This window comes from Camelina sativa, chromosome 17, assembly GCF_000633955.1.
Source record: "Camelina sativa cultivar DH55 chromosome 17, Cs, whole genome shotgun sequence".
Taxonomy (NCBI): domain Eukaryota; kingdom Viridiplantae; phylum Streptophyta; class Magnoliopsida; order Brassicales; family Brassicaceae; genus Camelina; species Camelina sativa.
Genome location: NC_025701.1, coordinates 6,118,397 through 6,133,039, shown reverse-complemented (window position 1 = coordinate 6,133,039; position 14,643 = coordinate 6,118,397). Strand labels below are relative to the sequence as shown.

The window sequence follows — 14,643 nt, the reverse complement described above, 5'->3', positions numbered from 1 at the left end:
AACGGATGCATGGATGTTGGCACTAAAAGCTTCTTCGGAGGGACCTAAACCGAGTCTGAGGTTGGGGTTCTGAATGTTGAGTCTTGTAGGGTATAGTGCCTTATCTCTGTCAGGATAAAGCCACTTTCCCATAGGTTGTCAAACACTTCCTGTTTGCAGTGACCACGGCTTACGTGGATAACCGGGTCGCCAATGTTTGGAGAAACATTTAGAAGTCGTGTCATGACTGTTATATCCTGACAGAGCTGCATTAATAAACCTGAGCCGGAGTAGATAGTGGAAATTGCAACAATGACAACACATGCTGTCATGGGAGGCGAAGCACCTTCCCAGGGTTTTAGAGTATGGTAGGATATTTTCTATGTGAACTTAATATATTATGATACGTTCTATTTTATCGATTGGACCCTTGATATGTTCGTGAAGTGCCATAGAAGAGAACTCGAGTTACTAGTTACATAGCCAAGCAGGGTATTTTATTAATATTACACAAAAAACAAACCATTGTGCCAGTGAGCATTACAACACTATATACACCATAGACGATTTAGCAACCAGATACAAATATATGAACAGAAGTAGAGGTGCTTATACTTCAAAATAAAGTGGTATACACCATCCTTGGATATACCAAATTATTTTGAGTCAAAAATTGCCCCTGTCACCGATACTATATACATCATTGCACTGGTTGCTTCCATTATTTATGAACACATCCAAAAGACCATCGCTCCGCACATACTACGTACCCCATTGCTGTAGATAGCTACTTATATGGCGTTTTTGCAAGATGCCTTGTTGTGCCCTGTGCCGCAACAACGGGAACATCTCCTTGTTGATTTAGGGCGCGGACGCTGCATTAACGTAACATAAATAGAGATTGTCTAGCATTAATGGAACACAGCAAGGGATAAGTACAACTACGTTTTCACACTAATAAAACAAACCTTGAACTCTCCTCTAGACAAGATCCTGATTTTTTTGGGTCTACCTGGTGGACGGCGGGAACGTGGTGGGTTAAGGTCACCCCTGGTTCCAGATGCAGCATCCGCCGTAGTATGACCACCAACAGATGGAATTGGATATATCTTCTCTTCGTATGAGTGGCGGATAGTCTCCTCAAAGTAAGCTGTGTCAACGAATGTATCTATAGACACACCTAAACGCGTTGCGGCTGCTATGGCATGCGGACAAGGTATGCTCAAACACTGAAACTCGTTGCATGAGCATGTCCCTTCAACCAATTTAACAGTGAAGCATTCTCCACTCCTTATCTGGACTTGGAACTCAAAGTCACTAATAGGCCGAACCGCCATAGACATGGCACTTTCGAAGTTCTCCTCAACAATTTCACGACACTTTGGAGCTATTACTGAAGCGGAACGTGCAGACCTAGCTCGGCGTACAGCAAACCATTCCATCATTGTCGTCCTGATGTATTCTAACATACAAATGAGGGGATATTCTCTGGCCTCTTTAAGTACTTGGTTCCATGACTCTGCAATGTTACTGTCCATGATATTGTACCTCTTCCCTTGCGAATGAACCCTGGTCCAGTGTGTGAACCCTGTAAAAATATATTCATGACTTATCTCTGTTAATTGAATACAGAGTAAGTTAGATTGAAACAGAGTTGACCAAGTGCTTACCAATGTCCACTAGATAAGCTGCACAACCAGGGTTAACTCGTTGAATTTCCAAGAATTTTTTGTTGAAATCTTCAATGACAAATGCTCTAGCTGCCGAAGACATTAGACCAGCCAGCAACTGGGGCTTGTATAGATGGCGCACATTGCGCCAAAGATGCACCGTACAGGCTGAGTGGTGCGCCTCAGTGTATACCTAAAATGGTATAGTGATTAGTATTTCAGCAGAGGTGTTTTAAAAACTATATGTTACAAAAGAACAGACGTTAATTCTTAACAATTACCTTCCGCAACCCAGTATATATGCTGTTGTGTCGATCTGAAATGAAAACTAAGTCGGTGGTGTCGTGTACGAATGTAGAAAGGCTCCTGAAAAACCACTCCCAAGAATCATCGTTCTCGCTATCAACTACCGCGAAAGCAAGCGGAAAAATTTGGAAATTGCCATCTTGACAGCTTGCGGTAAGGAGGCAACCACCATATCGAGCCTTCATGGAAGTTCCATCAACCACCACAACTTTCCTCATGTATTGATACCCTTTAACGCATGCTGCATATGCGATGAATTAGTATTTAAATCGCATTGCCCCATCAGGCTCGTCGACATGCTCAGTGAAACAGACAGACCCGGGATTTGTTTGCTGTAGTAATCCAATATATGTGGGCAGAAGGGCATAGCTACCAGCCATTGAACCCATTGACAGCTCCATTGCCACCTCCCTTGCACGCCAAGCTTTCCAGTAAGATATGTTGATATGGTACTCGTCAAGTAGAATTTTGCGGATTGCAGCCGCGTTTGGACCACGCCTCACGCCCACGAAATGGCTCTGCATTATCTCTCCAATAACTTGTGTGGTTGCCAGTCGATGGTAGCTCCTCCTCTCATCAACCGTGCAGGTATGTTTTTGAGTTGCTTGGCGTACTTGGAAATGATCAGAAGAATCAATCTTAGCTGCATAAACACACCACGGACATGACTTCGATATACATTTGAGCACCATGAATTTTGGTGTTGACCGGCTTGTCCTGAAATGGAACTTCCGATTGATAGCATGTATGGCAATCTTTATCTTGCAATCTGACTTTGATTTGAAAACACGCCCAACAAACAACTTGTCCCCTTCGTACTGTATGTCTGATATAGCTGTGTCGACACCTGCAGCAGTACGAGCGCGACAGAGTGTTAGTTTCCATATGTTCCATAATATTGATTTTACAATACCTACTATATGTTTCTTGTACTCTGTTAGTATGAATTACCTTCACCTTTTCCATCATTGAATACTGGTGGTGCATCACGGCAGAACAACGCCGGATCGTCAGTCATATCTGATAGCATGGAATGTAAGGCTTCCTCCACTCGTCCCCACATTGTAACAGAGTTAACTTCCACTTCAACACCTATGCCTTCTGTGCTCCCAGTAGAAGTTGCGTCAGAGGGGGGTCTATTTGGCTCACCTTCGGTGACAGGATCATTGTGGCGAGGCCGAGCTTGGCTACACTCAACTAGCATTGGATTATCAGGTTGCGAAAAGGGGACAATCTGGAAGTCATTGTCATCACTGTCCGAAGAAGTTTCCTCTCCATCAGCATCCGCAACAGCTTTTCCTTTATCACGTGCACAACTGCTAGTAGGCTTCTTCCGACTGCTACCACCGCCTTCTTTGATAACAATGCCTGACTGCGATGTCGGCTGCACCGAGGCCATGATGATATCCTCCTTCGCAACGTTTGTTTGGTTTTCTGATTGTTGTTTCGGTTTTGGCGTTGAGTAGTCTAATGCAAATTCATGCCAGTCAATATCATCTGAGTCTGATTCAGAATCTTCATCATCATTAGCAGAGACATAGCGTAGCCAATGTCTCCGCGGAGGTGGGGGCGAAGCTTGTTCAGGACAACTCTTGTTAACAACACTTACGCATAGGTCAACTTCTTCTATAAAACGCCGCATCCTTATGAATACAGCAACGTCTTCATCGTCAGTAATGTATTGCGGGGTGGATCTGTTACCCTCATCAAGTTCAAACCACGCAGGAAATTGGTAAGACATCTTAATGACAACTTCATGTGCACGCAACACCAGCTTCTCCTTCACCTTCGCCACCAGTTGTTTGTATGTCATTCCATCTCTAAGCCGGACGTAATGGTTCCCCGGGACTGTCTCTGGCTCAAAGTTCCATACGAAACTATCGACCTTTATCCACTCGCCTAAAATCACATGCACCTGGTCTTTCACACTCATCTGCGAACACACATGGAAACAGAGGCGTAAGTAGGATATCAAAAAACAGTGATATACAGGACCGTATACGACCTGCTACTACTGTCCTATACAATATTAATCTAAAACCATACGGATCAAACACANTCTGATAGCATGGAATGTAAGGCTTCCTCCACTCGTCCCCACATTGTAACAGAGTTAACTTCCACTTCAACACCTATGCCTTCTGTGCTCCCAGTAGAAGTTGCGTCAGAGGGGGGTCTATTTGGCTCACCTTCGGTGACAGGATCATTGTGGCGAGGCCGAGCTTGGCTACACTCAACTAGCATTGGATTATCAGGTTGCGAAAAGGGGACAATCTGGAAGTCATTGTCATCACTGTCCGAAGAAGTTTCCTCTCCATCAGCATCCGCAACAGCTTTTCCTTTATCACGTGCACAACTGCTAGTAGGCTTCTTCCGACTGCTACCACCGCCTTCTTTGATAACGATGCCTGACTGCGCTGTCGGCTGCACCGAGGCCATGATGATATCCTCCTTCGCAACGTTTGTTTGGTTTTCTGATTGTTGTTTCGGTTTTGGCGTTGAGTAGTCTAATGCAAATTCATGCCAGTCAATATCANAGTCAAAATCATCTGAGTCTGATTCAGAATCTTCATCATCATTAGCAGAGACATAGCGCAGCCAATGTCTCCGCGGAGGTGGGGGCGAAGCTTGTTCAGGACAACTCTTGTTAACAACACTTACGCATAGGTCAACTTCTTCTATAAAACACCGCATCCTTATGAATACAGCAACGTCTTCATCGTCAGTAATGTATTGCGGGGTGGATCTGTTACCCTCATCAAGTTCAAACCATGCAGGAAATTGGTAAGACATCTTAATGACAACTTCATGTGCACGCAACACCAGCTTCTCCTTCACCTTCGCCACCAGTTGTTTGTATGTCATTCCATCTCTAAGCCAGACGTAATGGTTCCCCGGGACTGTCTCTGGCTCAAAGTTCCATACGAAACTATCGACTTTTATCCACTCGCCTAAAATCACACGCACCTGGTCTTTCACACTCATCTGCGAACACACATGGAAACAGAGGCGTAAGTAGGATATCAAAAAACAGTGATATACAGGACCGTATACGACCTGCTACTACTGTCCTATACAATATTAATCTAAAACCATACGGATCAAACACACCACGCTCTTTTCATCCCAATCTACATATCCACACTTAGGAGTTCTTATAGACTTGCTGCCGCTATATAGTACGGTTGAAAATGGAAACTATATTTAATACACATAGGCATAGTGAACCACTTTTCGAAAGATCCGCATCAGCAACACAATTAATGAACCAGACAAATTAAAGCTTTTTACCTTCTCGGTTGGAATAAATTCCTTTACTGCGAACCTACTACTCTCCTCGTTCATACCATTCACAACACAGCTGTTCGAACTGATAAAGAAAGCGACGGCTCTACTCTATTTATTCACCACAAACTCTATACCATAGCTAAGATATAGTTTTAAATTCAAATTACTTTGCTAATAAGTTTTGTGTTATGACACTGATTAGACAATTTACGGTTTATGCATGGTCACTAAACAGAACTACAAGCCTACTAGGACACGTCATTGAACTCCACCGCCATCACATTTTCTTGTTCACGACATGTGGGTGTAAAATGGTAAAATCACAGCCCCCTCTGGTTACTCACCTAATTCCTATGATTAGCATGCTATTTTCTTCATTTTTTTAGTGAATTTGGTTATCCACCTAAATCGCCCTTAAAATATCCATTCTAGTTTGACCATCTGAGGTTGAGGGGACATGCTATTGAAACTGAAGATTGGAAAAATATATAAATCTACGTATGTTAGATATCAACTAATGTTCACAAATTGTTAGATGACTACTTGTTATGGCCTTAATGGGTGTGGTTAATGGAGATTTAGATATATATTAAAACGACGCCGTATTGTAAAAGATATGAACCTTTTATATATTATACGTAAGCCCATTTAGTTCTATTCTTAGAAAGGCCCAATTCAATGTACACACAGCTTGAGATGGTTAAGCTCTGCTGAGAAAGAAGAACTCCGGTTCTCTCATTCTCCTTCTTCTCTCTCTGATTGATGATAGATCGCTCCAAACTGGGAAAAGTGAACACAGCATAATCGGTAAAAATCTCGATCATTTCAATTTTCTTCAATTAGAAACAATTTCAAATGTATATGAGAATCTGAATCTCATAATCCCATTTTATTTGCTTAGATCGTCATTGGATTGTAGTATCGTTCTCTAGGTCTTCCTTTCGTGTTTGATTCTGATGCTTTTTTTTTTTTTTTTTGAGAATAAATGGCTAACCTTTGAATAGGCGGAATTGAGTTTAAAGTTTGTAACTTTATCGATGGTAGTATATGCATTGTTTTATTCTGACTTTTTTGTGGACATCGTTCTTGATATAGGGACAAGTTGAAGAACGTAGGCAGTGATTGGAGTATTTGGTCAGGATGTCTATGGTTGATGAGCCTCTGTATCCGATTGCCGTGCTTATAGACGAGCTTAAGAACGATGATATTCAGCTTAGATTGAACTCTATTAGACGGCTTTCTATCATTGCTCGTGCTCTTGGAGAGGAGAGGACTAGAAAAGAGCTGATACCATTTCTTAGTGAGAACAATGACGATGACGATGAGGTGCTTCTGGCCATGGCCGAAGAGTTGGGTGTTTTTATTCCTTATGTTGGAGGCGTTGAGCATGCTCATGTTTTGCTTCCACCTCTGGAGACACTCTCGACTGTTGAGGAAACTTGTGTCAGGGAGAAAGCTGTGGAGTCACTTTGCAGAATTGGTTCTCAGATGAGGGAGAATGACTTGGTTGAGCATTTCTTTCCTCTCGCTAAGGTTAGATAACTCTTATCAAATCTCTTTGGTCAATTTAATTTTTTCCTTTCCGTGCTCTGTCTAACTTAATCAGCCTTGTGAAATTGAGCTACTGGAAAAGCTAAAGAACATAGACTTTTTGGGTCCATTAGTTTGGGAATAAGCTTTTGCCTCTTGTTTCAGTATTCTCTTTTTTAGTTGTTTAGAGGAATCAGTAGGTTGAAGTCGTTTTCATCTATTTTGATTGATCTACGGGAACATCCAATCATATATCTCTGGCTTCATTAGCGTTCTTTTGGATTGTGGTTTTGTTCTTGACCATACACGTGTATTGGAACCAAAATGATTGCTATGCTCATACTGTGCCACCAACTTAAGCTTACTGAACACCGTTATTGTTTAACAGCGACTTTCAGCTGGTGAGTGGTTCACAGCTAGGGTATCAGCATGTGGGATTTTCCATATTGCATACCCAAGTGCTCCAGATCCGCTCAAGGCGGAGCTAAGATCATTATACAGTCAGCTGTGTCAAGATGACATGCCAATGGTGCGCAGAGCTGCAGCAACGAATTTGGGGAAGTTTGCTGCTACAATTGAATCAGCTCATTTGAAGACTGACATTATGTCCATGTTTGAGGATCTTACGCAAGATGGTATGTTTTCCAATTTTATATGGTTTCCTTTTGCCAGCATATACCTCTTAAAAACTTTCATCAAGTCTCTTTATGTAAATAAAGGAAATTTATAGGGCTACTGCATTAGTTGAAGTTAAGCAGCACATTAGCTTTGTCCAATATCAGTTTCAGTGTATTACTTGTATGATAATCATATAGCTTTTGACTATCTTATTGACATTAATATCAGATCAAGATTCTGTTAGATTATTGGCTGTTGAGGGCTGTGCTGCTCTTGGGAATTTGTTGGATCCCCAGGACTGTGTCACACACATTCTTCCTGTAATTGTCAGTTTCTCGCAGGTGAGTAAATGTGTGAATGTGATAAGATTTTTTGCTGATGAGCTTTGGAAAGCTGTAAGGCAGATATGTATGTGCTGCTTTATCTTGATATTTTGTGTCTGAGCAGGATAAGTCATGGCGTGTGCGTTATATGGTTGCAAATCAGCTCTATGAACTTTGTGAAGCTGTTGGACCAGAGCCTACTAGGTAAGCAATGGTGTTGAACTTAGCTATGGTTTAATGGTTTTTTTGTTGACCTCTATTTTTCCAATTCTATATCAAACTTAGCTTCAGAGGTATGGTAATGTTTGTTGAGTCATCTTGATAGTTTTCCTGAATCCTTGTTTATATTGCAGGACGGATCTGGTGCCTGCATATGTTCGTCTACTTCGTGATAATGAGGCTGAAGTTAGGATAGCAGCTGCTGGAAAAGTGACCAAATTTTGTCGCATATTAAACCCTGAACTCGCGATCCAGCACATCCTTCCCTGTGTAAAGGTACACGCTTAGGAGTATTTCAGTGATCTCATATTGCCCAAAGGACCAATAAAACCTGGGGTGTTTGCTTATTACTACTATTAGCTTATCGTTAAATTGACCCGTAGGAATTATCATCAGACTCTTCTCAGCACGTCAGATCTGCATTGGCCTCAGTTATAATGGGGATGGCTCCAGTCTTGGGTAAGGTAAGCGAAATTAAAAATCGATACGATTTGCCTCTCCTACCATGAATATTTTCATCTATACAAAAATTCATGTCGCTCTCTAGTTTGGAGTCAAAATGCTCATTATATTATATGCAGCTTTAGCATCTTTAAGATAATGATAATTTCTTTTATTTGAAACAATGTATCTATCTTTGCTGTGGGTTGAAGTAGCCCGTAACCAGTTGACTATATTTTTCTATGCAAGATATTTTAGCTGCATGTTTTAACTTGGCTTTGACATTCATTGCAGGATGCAACAATTGAGCATCTTCTTCCAATCTTTCTTTCCCTATTGAAGGACGAATTTCCTGATGTACGCTTAAACATTATCAGCAAACTTGACCAAGTGAACCAGGTTTGTTATGATCAAGTTATCATGTTTTGGTGAAGTCAAAGACTACTTGACAGCAACTTCTTTGTCCATCCATTTTTCAGATGATGATGCGATTTATTTCTTTTTAATAATATTGGCAGGTTATTGGGATTGATCTACTATCACAATCTTTATTGCCAGCCATTGTAGAACTTGCTGAAGACAGGCACTGGAGGGTACGTCTGGCTATAATTGAGTATATTCCATTGTTGGCCAGCCAATTAGGTGTAGGCTTCTTTGACGATAAGCTTGGTGCTCTTTGCATGCAATGGTTACAAGACAAGGTCCCTCATTCTCTACCTCCATTGAATCATCAGATAGTTAAATCTGTATTTTCTACCATTTTGAAAATTTTGGAAACTTTTTGATTGTCAGGTTCACTCAATCCGCGAAGCTGCTGCGAACAATCTTAAGCGTCTTGCTGAAGAGTTTGGTCCTGAGTGGGCAATGCAGCATATAGTTCCTCAGGTTTGTTTAGAAATCTTAAGCGTATTGTATATTTTTTCTTCACTTTGATTCAAAACGATCATTTTTGCTATTGCTGATATAACTATATATACTTGTGCAGGTTCTAGAGATGATCAACAATCCACACTATCTATACCGGATGACGATTCTTCGCGCAGTATCGCTTCTCGCTCCAGTAATGGGATCTGAAATCACATGTTCCAAACTCTTGCCTGCGGTTATAACCGCATCGAAAGACAGGCAAGTCTTTCACTCTCTCTTGAAACATATTATCTCGTCCACTCGATCCATTGCTTCTAAATAGCTAAGTAAGAATCTACTTTTTCTCTTATCAGAGTTCCAAACATCAAATTTAACGTCGCCAAAATGATGCAATCTCTCATTCCGATAGTTGACCAATCGGTTAGTGTATCCATTCACATGCCATTCTCTTTTTGGTTCTCAAGTAGAGAAAGAGCTTATGATTCCACATTGATCTCATTAGGGAATCAAAACGTTCATATATTCATATGTTGTTGTATTTTTTTTGGGTTGTGAAAGGTCGTGGAGAACATGATACGGCCATGCTTGGTGGAGCTAAGTGAAGACCCGGACGTTGATGTACGGTTCTTCGCAAATCAAGCTCTCCAGTCTATTGACAATGTGATGATGTCTAGCTAAAAAATGATGAAAACACAAACACAATGTGTTTGGTATTAAATGAGGTTTTGTAAACGATACTTTCTTGTGTGTTCTCTTTACTTTTGACAAGTAACTGACCGTACGAAGTTTGTCAATTGTGTCTCTCTGCTACTTTATGTAATGTTGGCTTCATGTTATTTTTGGTTAGTTTAAAATATCCACTGTGCAGTTGAGAATTTATAATGGCTTCGGTAGAGGTTTGTGCATAAAGGAAATTTAGAAATTGTAGTACGTAAATTCGTAATAGTCCAAACAATTAGTTGATTAATTTAATTAGTAACTTTGGGATATTTTTAATTAGTCAACTTATCGAGTCGTCTGGTTTAAAGTCCATGGGCTTTGTATACTCCACATAGCATCATCAGATTCAGCTCGTTGTTGGTTTAGCTCAGAAGACTTCATCAAAAGTCAAAACCTTGTCGTACAAGGAAACACAATCACTTAATTGACCTAGGAAGCAATCTGAAACTCCCTCGAAAAGTTCAAATATATATATTTATATGTTTGGATCAAAGGTTTTCTTATTGACGTTTTCACTTCGATTTTATTGCATTTTTGTTAATGATTTCTCACCTCTTAAGAAATTTCCTAATAAATATTTCTATTTGATTTTTTTTTTTTACCTACAATAGGATAAGGAAACTACAAAATACAAATATATCTGAATATCTTTATATAAAAAAAAATATAATCCTAAAACTCACAGGAATTGCGTTTTCTGAGTTTATTATATAAACAACAACAAAATTAGAGTTTAGTTTCTCCTGTTTCTCTCGGTTATGTTTATTTATGCTGTTTATCGTTCTGGCGTATTAGTTACGTAATCAAGTGTTTGGGAGAGAAGAAGGATGACGATGATGAAGTACCTAATTCCAGAACCAAAAACTAAAGAGGTAACCTTTTGATTCTGTTTGTCGATATCTCTATAAACGATTCGGATTCCACATTCTGATGTTAGGGTTTTAGTATAATTTGTGATTTTGAATAGTTTTGTAGCGTTCTTCATTACTTTTGTGATATTGTTTATACCTCACAGATTTTGTTCCAGAACACGTTACAAACTTCTAGTGCGATTACACTAGGAGAATTTAGAGAGTTAAGTGGTAGGCGTAAAGCAGTCGAAGAATTTGTAAACAAAACCACTTCTGCAGCTTCTAGAGTCATCTACGGAGGAGCTTCTCATTGCGACCAGGTAACTTATAAACCAATTTTATTTTGTAAGCTTTTTAAACTTTTCGTTTGTTGCTTAGAGATTGTTTTTGGATTATTCAGGATATTCAAAAACTTCGAAAATACCTTCCGGTACTCCTTAACTTGGTGCGTTACGCCGATAACATTAAAAGGGTATCGAATCTTAAGATAAAATGGAGTAGTGGATTGATCTCTCAGACTTTGATTCAGCGTACATGTCCTAAATTTTTCCAAGTCGATAACATCATGTTCGAGCTCGCAATGGTTACTTTCGTTTTCGCAGTTAAGCTTCGCGAGAGAGCAATGGAACTAGGATCCACTACAAGTTTAGTCTCTCTTTTTTTTTTTTTAGTTGCTTCCATATACTTACTTTTCATTAACTCCATCGTTATCTTGCTCCTGATTACAAATAGAGTACAAGGATTCGGTAACAGTGTACCGGGAAGCATCTGGAGTATTCCATCATCTGTCTCAAGAGATTCTTCCTTCTTTAAAAAATTGTGTTCCTCCAGGGAAGCTTCCAGAACTAACTCCTCCCCTTTGCTCTTCTTTGAGTCTCCTCTGTTTAGCTGAAGGTCAGGTTAGTGGCTTTTACCACTCTTGGTGGCTTCATATATATATATTTTCTTGATGATGCTAATAGAGTGAGACATATTGTTTTTAAATAGGCTGTAACTACAAAGAACGCTGAAGAGAGCGGCACAAGCGCAAGCCTATTGTCAAAACTTCATTTTGGAGTTTCTCAATTGCTTTCTGAAGCCTATGCTCATTTGTCATCTAGAGCTAACGGAGACTTTAAAGACCTATCCACCCGCTTTCTTGTAAGTCACGTATCTGTAAAAATTTATTTATCTTGGTCTGTAGCTCATCTAGTTGGTGTTCTTGGTTCACTCAAATGCCTTAATCCTCTGTTTCTTGAATGTAAAACGTTTAACTTTGCTTTAGATTTTACATAGAAGCTAGATGAAGCAACAAATCTCTACTACTTGATGATTGATTATATTGATTGATCGTGTAGGAATATGTATCAACTCTGGGAGCTTTCCACGAGCTAAAGAGCCAAAAATACTTAGCGGAAGTGCTGGAATCCGAAGATAGAATAGGTGACGCGATTGGGGTGCTCAGGCGAGCCTTAGCGGCCGTGAAGAAGAGTACGCCGTGGAAAGACGACACGTGGATATCTATATTCAAGAAAGAGAGAGAGGAAGTGACTAAAACCATGACCAAGTATGAGAAGTTAAACGATTCAATGATCTTACAGAAGATTCCAATTAATATTGAGATACCTTATCCAGAAGGTAGAAAGATTGTTGAACTCATTGCTTACACTCCCACTAGATTGGAACAAGAACTTCGAATCAAGTCGTAGAAGAATAAGATTCACCCAACTGTATGATAGTTTTTTTTTGTTTGGTTAACGTTTGAGTTTGGAGAAGAGATTAAGGTGTTGTGATATAGGTTGATACAATTCTTTGCCATTGGATTAAAGCTATCTGATTGTGCAATAATATACTCTGTTTTACAAAATCTTGATTCTTTTCCTTAACTTTTACATAATGGTTACACTATTAATCAAAATGAAACCGTCACATATAAAAAAAAATGCATATTATATCTTATTCTCCCTATGTTCCTAATTTTTCCAATTTTCACACATATAAAACAATAGTTGATTATAATTGCATCATTTCTTGTGCTTAACAATTTTCTCTAGCTTTAAACTAATAGTATTCATGTATTTTTTTCTTGAAGTTTACAGTTCATCGGCAATTACTAACTAAAAATGCCTAGAAAAAAAAAACATAAACAAAAAAATATTTTTGAAACATTTTATTTTCTAAACTTGGGTTAAGTAGGAAGAAAAGGAATGCAGATTTGGTATTTTGTAGTTGAAAGTATATTTTCATCTTTGGTTCAAAATTTTCAAAAAAAAACATTTAACATTAGGTACTAGAGGATTAGCCGGTTTGTCCAAAAAAGAAGAAGATAGGATTAGCCCAAACTCAGATTGGCTCATTGGCTCGTTAAGCCCAAAACTTAGACAAATGTTGAAGTCAGAACCAGTAACTAATTTTGATATCTTAAGGTAATGAATATGACCTTCAAATAAATAAACAGATATTAGATTGTTTGAAACTATATATCTGTAAATAACTCGTATCTGTAGATGTGATGACAGTGCATATCGTTTAATTTATAATTATCTCACTATTTTAAAACATTCTCAAATATTTTTTTTTTCCGTGTTTCTATCTATTTACTACTACAACTACAAGTCACAGATAATATTCCAAAGCTTTCATATTATAAAGTCAAAGATTAATTTCACAAAGTCAACCACTTTGGTAAGGATTAAAACAAGATTGATTTCACAATGTCAAACATTATTTTGGTAAGGATTAAAACAAGATTAGCACGTACTTAAGACATGTATGTGTAGTACAGAAGGTAATAATTGATAAAGGTAAGGCCGTATTTGAATTTATACTCTTCTTATTAGTTTAATAGAACGACTTAATTAGGTCAATTCGAATATCCCATGTATCTGATTTTTTTAGTGTTAGAGATAGACCAATAAAAGTATTCAACTCTGTTAATGAATTATATTTATTTGTATTTTCCCTTGTTTTAGTCATATAATTACTGTTCTTTTATATAATCAGGAGCCATTATGTCCTTTAACTTGTGTGAAAGGCCACCTTAACTCATGCTTAAAGCTTAGCATATCCCTAATTATTTTAAAACTTATACCTAATGAATCCTAATCCTGTTCCTGGTCATTTGGATCTATCGTCAAAACACTCTGTTTATATATCGTATTATATTTCAAAAGTAAAATACTTAAATAATTATATTACTTTGTTTGTTTATTCTGCACATGGAATGACTAGCCAGGTTGATCCGATCTTGAAAACGAAACCATCGTATAAGTGGGTTTGAAAAATCTGCAAATTGAAAAAAAAATAGAGCATAAAATATTCTATTGAGTAGGTATTACTATTTGTTATCAAAAACCTCGTTTAAAACTATATTTAGTAGACATCTTAGAGGAACTATTATATTGCCCACACCAATAATCTGATAGAGACACAAGTTTCTTAAAAAGGCCACATAGCATATAGAGCCACCTGGAATGGCGAACCTAATGGTAGGACCTGTACGGCTGCTAAACAATTTGATTAAAAGAATCTTTAGATTAATTCAAGATTCTTAGAGATACTGTCCAAATTTGCAAATATATTAAGTGACCTAACCCTATCTACATAATGAATAAAAAGTCTTCTCTCAACCAAAGGCAGAGAATATACTCTACGACAAGGACCTTGCAGCTAACGTGCAAATTTTGTATGAATGAGAATCAAAATTATATATTAAGAGACGACAATAAAAAATTCGTAAGATTATACTTATGGCAAGTTATGCTTTTTCGGATTCGAGCATATTCGTCCCATGAATGCAACCAATTCCAATAACTTCTACTCCGGGTCTTATTGTAATGTAATCAAATCATT

At 38.5% G+C, this 14,643-nt stretch overlaps 3 protein-coding genes across 3 annotated transcripts; 2 read left to right on the top strand and 1 right to left on the bottom strand.

Moving 5' to 3' along the window:
* On the bottom strand, positions 488–2,798 carry LOC109130072. Its single transcript, XM_019239290.1, has 3 exons — positions 1,931–2,798; positions 1,650–1,842; positions 488–1,567 (listed from the first exon to the last, which is right to left on the bottom strand). Exons 1-3 carry the CDS (start codon positions 2,171–2,173, stop codon positions 921–923), a joined length of 1,083 nt encoding a protein of 360 aa, XP_019094835.1. The 5' UTR covers positions 2,174–2,798; the 3' UTR covers positions 488–920.
* LOC104755615 (serine/threonine-protein phosphatase 2A 65 kDa regulatory subunit A gamma isoform-like) lies at positions 5,939–10,097 on the top strand. The gene is made up of 13 exons (XM_010478027.1): positions 5,939–6,050; positions 6,339–6,776; positions 7,162–7,408; positions 7,620–7,732; positions 7,839–7,918; positions 8,068–8,209; positions 8,317–8,397; positions 8,669–8,773; positions 8,893–9,075; positions 9,167–9,259; positions 9,360–9,499; positions 9,595–9,661; positions 9,800–10,097. Exons 2-13 carry the CDS (start codon positions 6,384–6,386, stop codon positions 9,917–9,919), a joined length of 1,764 nt encoding a protein of 587 aa, XP_010476329.1. The 5' UTR covers positions 5,939–6,050; positions 6,339–6,383; the 3' UTR covers positions 9,920–10,097.
* On the top strand, positions 10,489–12,648 carry LOC104755614. Its single transcript, XM_010478025.1, has 6 exons — positions 10,489–10,833; positions 10,977–11,132; positions 11,213–11,456; positions 11,545–11,711; positions 11,800–11,952; positions 12,150–12,648. The coding sequence occupies exons 1-6, from the start codon at positions 10,789–10,791 to the stop codon at positions 12,498–12,500; spliced, it is 1,116 nt and encodes a 371-aa protein (XP_010476327.1). The 5' UTR covers positions 10,489–10,788; the 3' UTR covers positions 12,501–12,648.

Bases quoted from the DNA above. Each gene is read 5' to 3' on its own strand.
- LOC104755615 (XM_010478027.1), top strand. From the start codon at position 6,384: ATGTCTATGGTTGATGAGCCTCTGTATCCGATTGCCGTGCTTATAGAC. The intron at 8,210-8,316 runs GTACACGCTTAG...ATTGACCCGTAG, and splicing joins ACATCCTTCCCTGTGTAAAG to GAATTATCATCAGACTCTTC. The intron at 9,076-9,166 runs GTCCCTCATTCT...TTTGATTGTCAG, and splicing joins TGCAATGGTTACAAGACAAG to GTTCACTCAATCCGCGAAGC.
- LOC104755614 (XM_010478025.1), top strand. From the start codon at position 10,789: ATGACGATGATGAAGTACCTAATTCCAGAACCAAAAACTAAAGAG. The intron at 11,712-11,799 runs GTTAGTGGCTTT...GTTTTTAAATAG, and splicing joins TCTGTTTAGCTGAAGGTCAG to GCTGTAACTACAAAGAACGC. The intron at 11,953-12,149 runs GTAAGTCACGTA...TTGATCGTGTAG, and splicing joins ACCTATCCACCCGCTTTCTT to GAATATGTATCAACTCTGGG.
- LOC109130072 (XM_019239290.1), bottom strand. From the start codon at position 2,173: ATGAGGAAAGTTGTGGTGGTTGATGGAACTTCCATGAAGGCTCGATAT. The intron at 1,843-1,930 runs GTAATTGTTAAG...ATACCATTTTAG, and splicing joins TATATACTGGGTTGCGGAAG to GTATACACTGAGGCGCACCA. The intron at 1,568-1,649 runs GTAAGCACTTGG...ATATTTTTACAG, and splicing joins AGCTTATCTAGTGGACATTG to GGTTCACACACTGGACCAGG.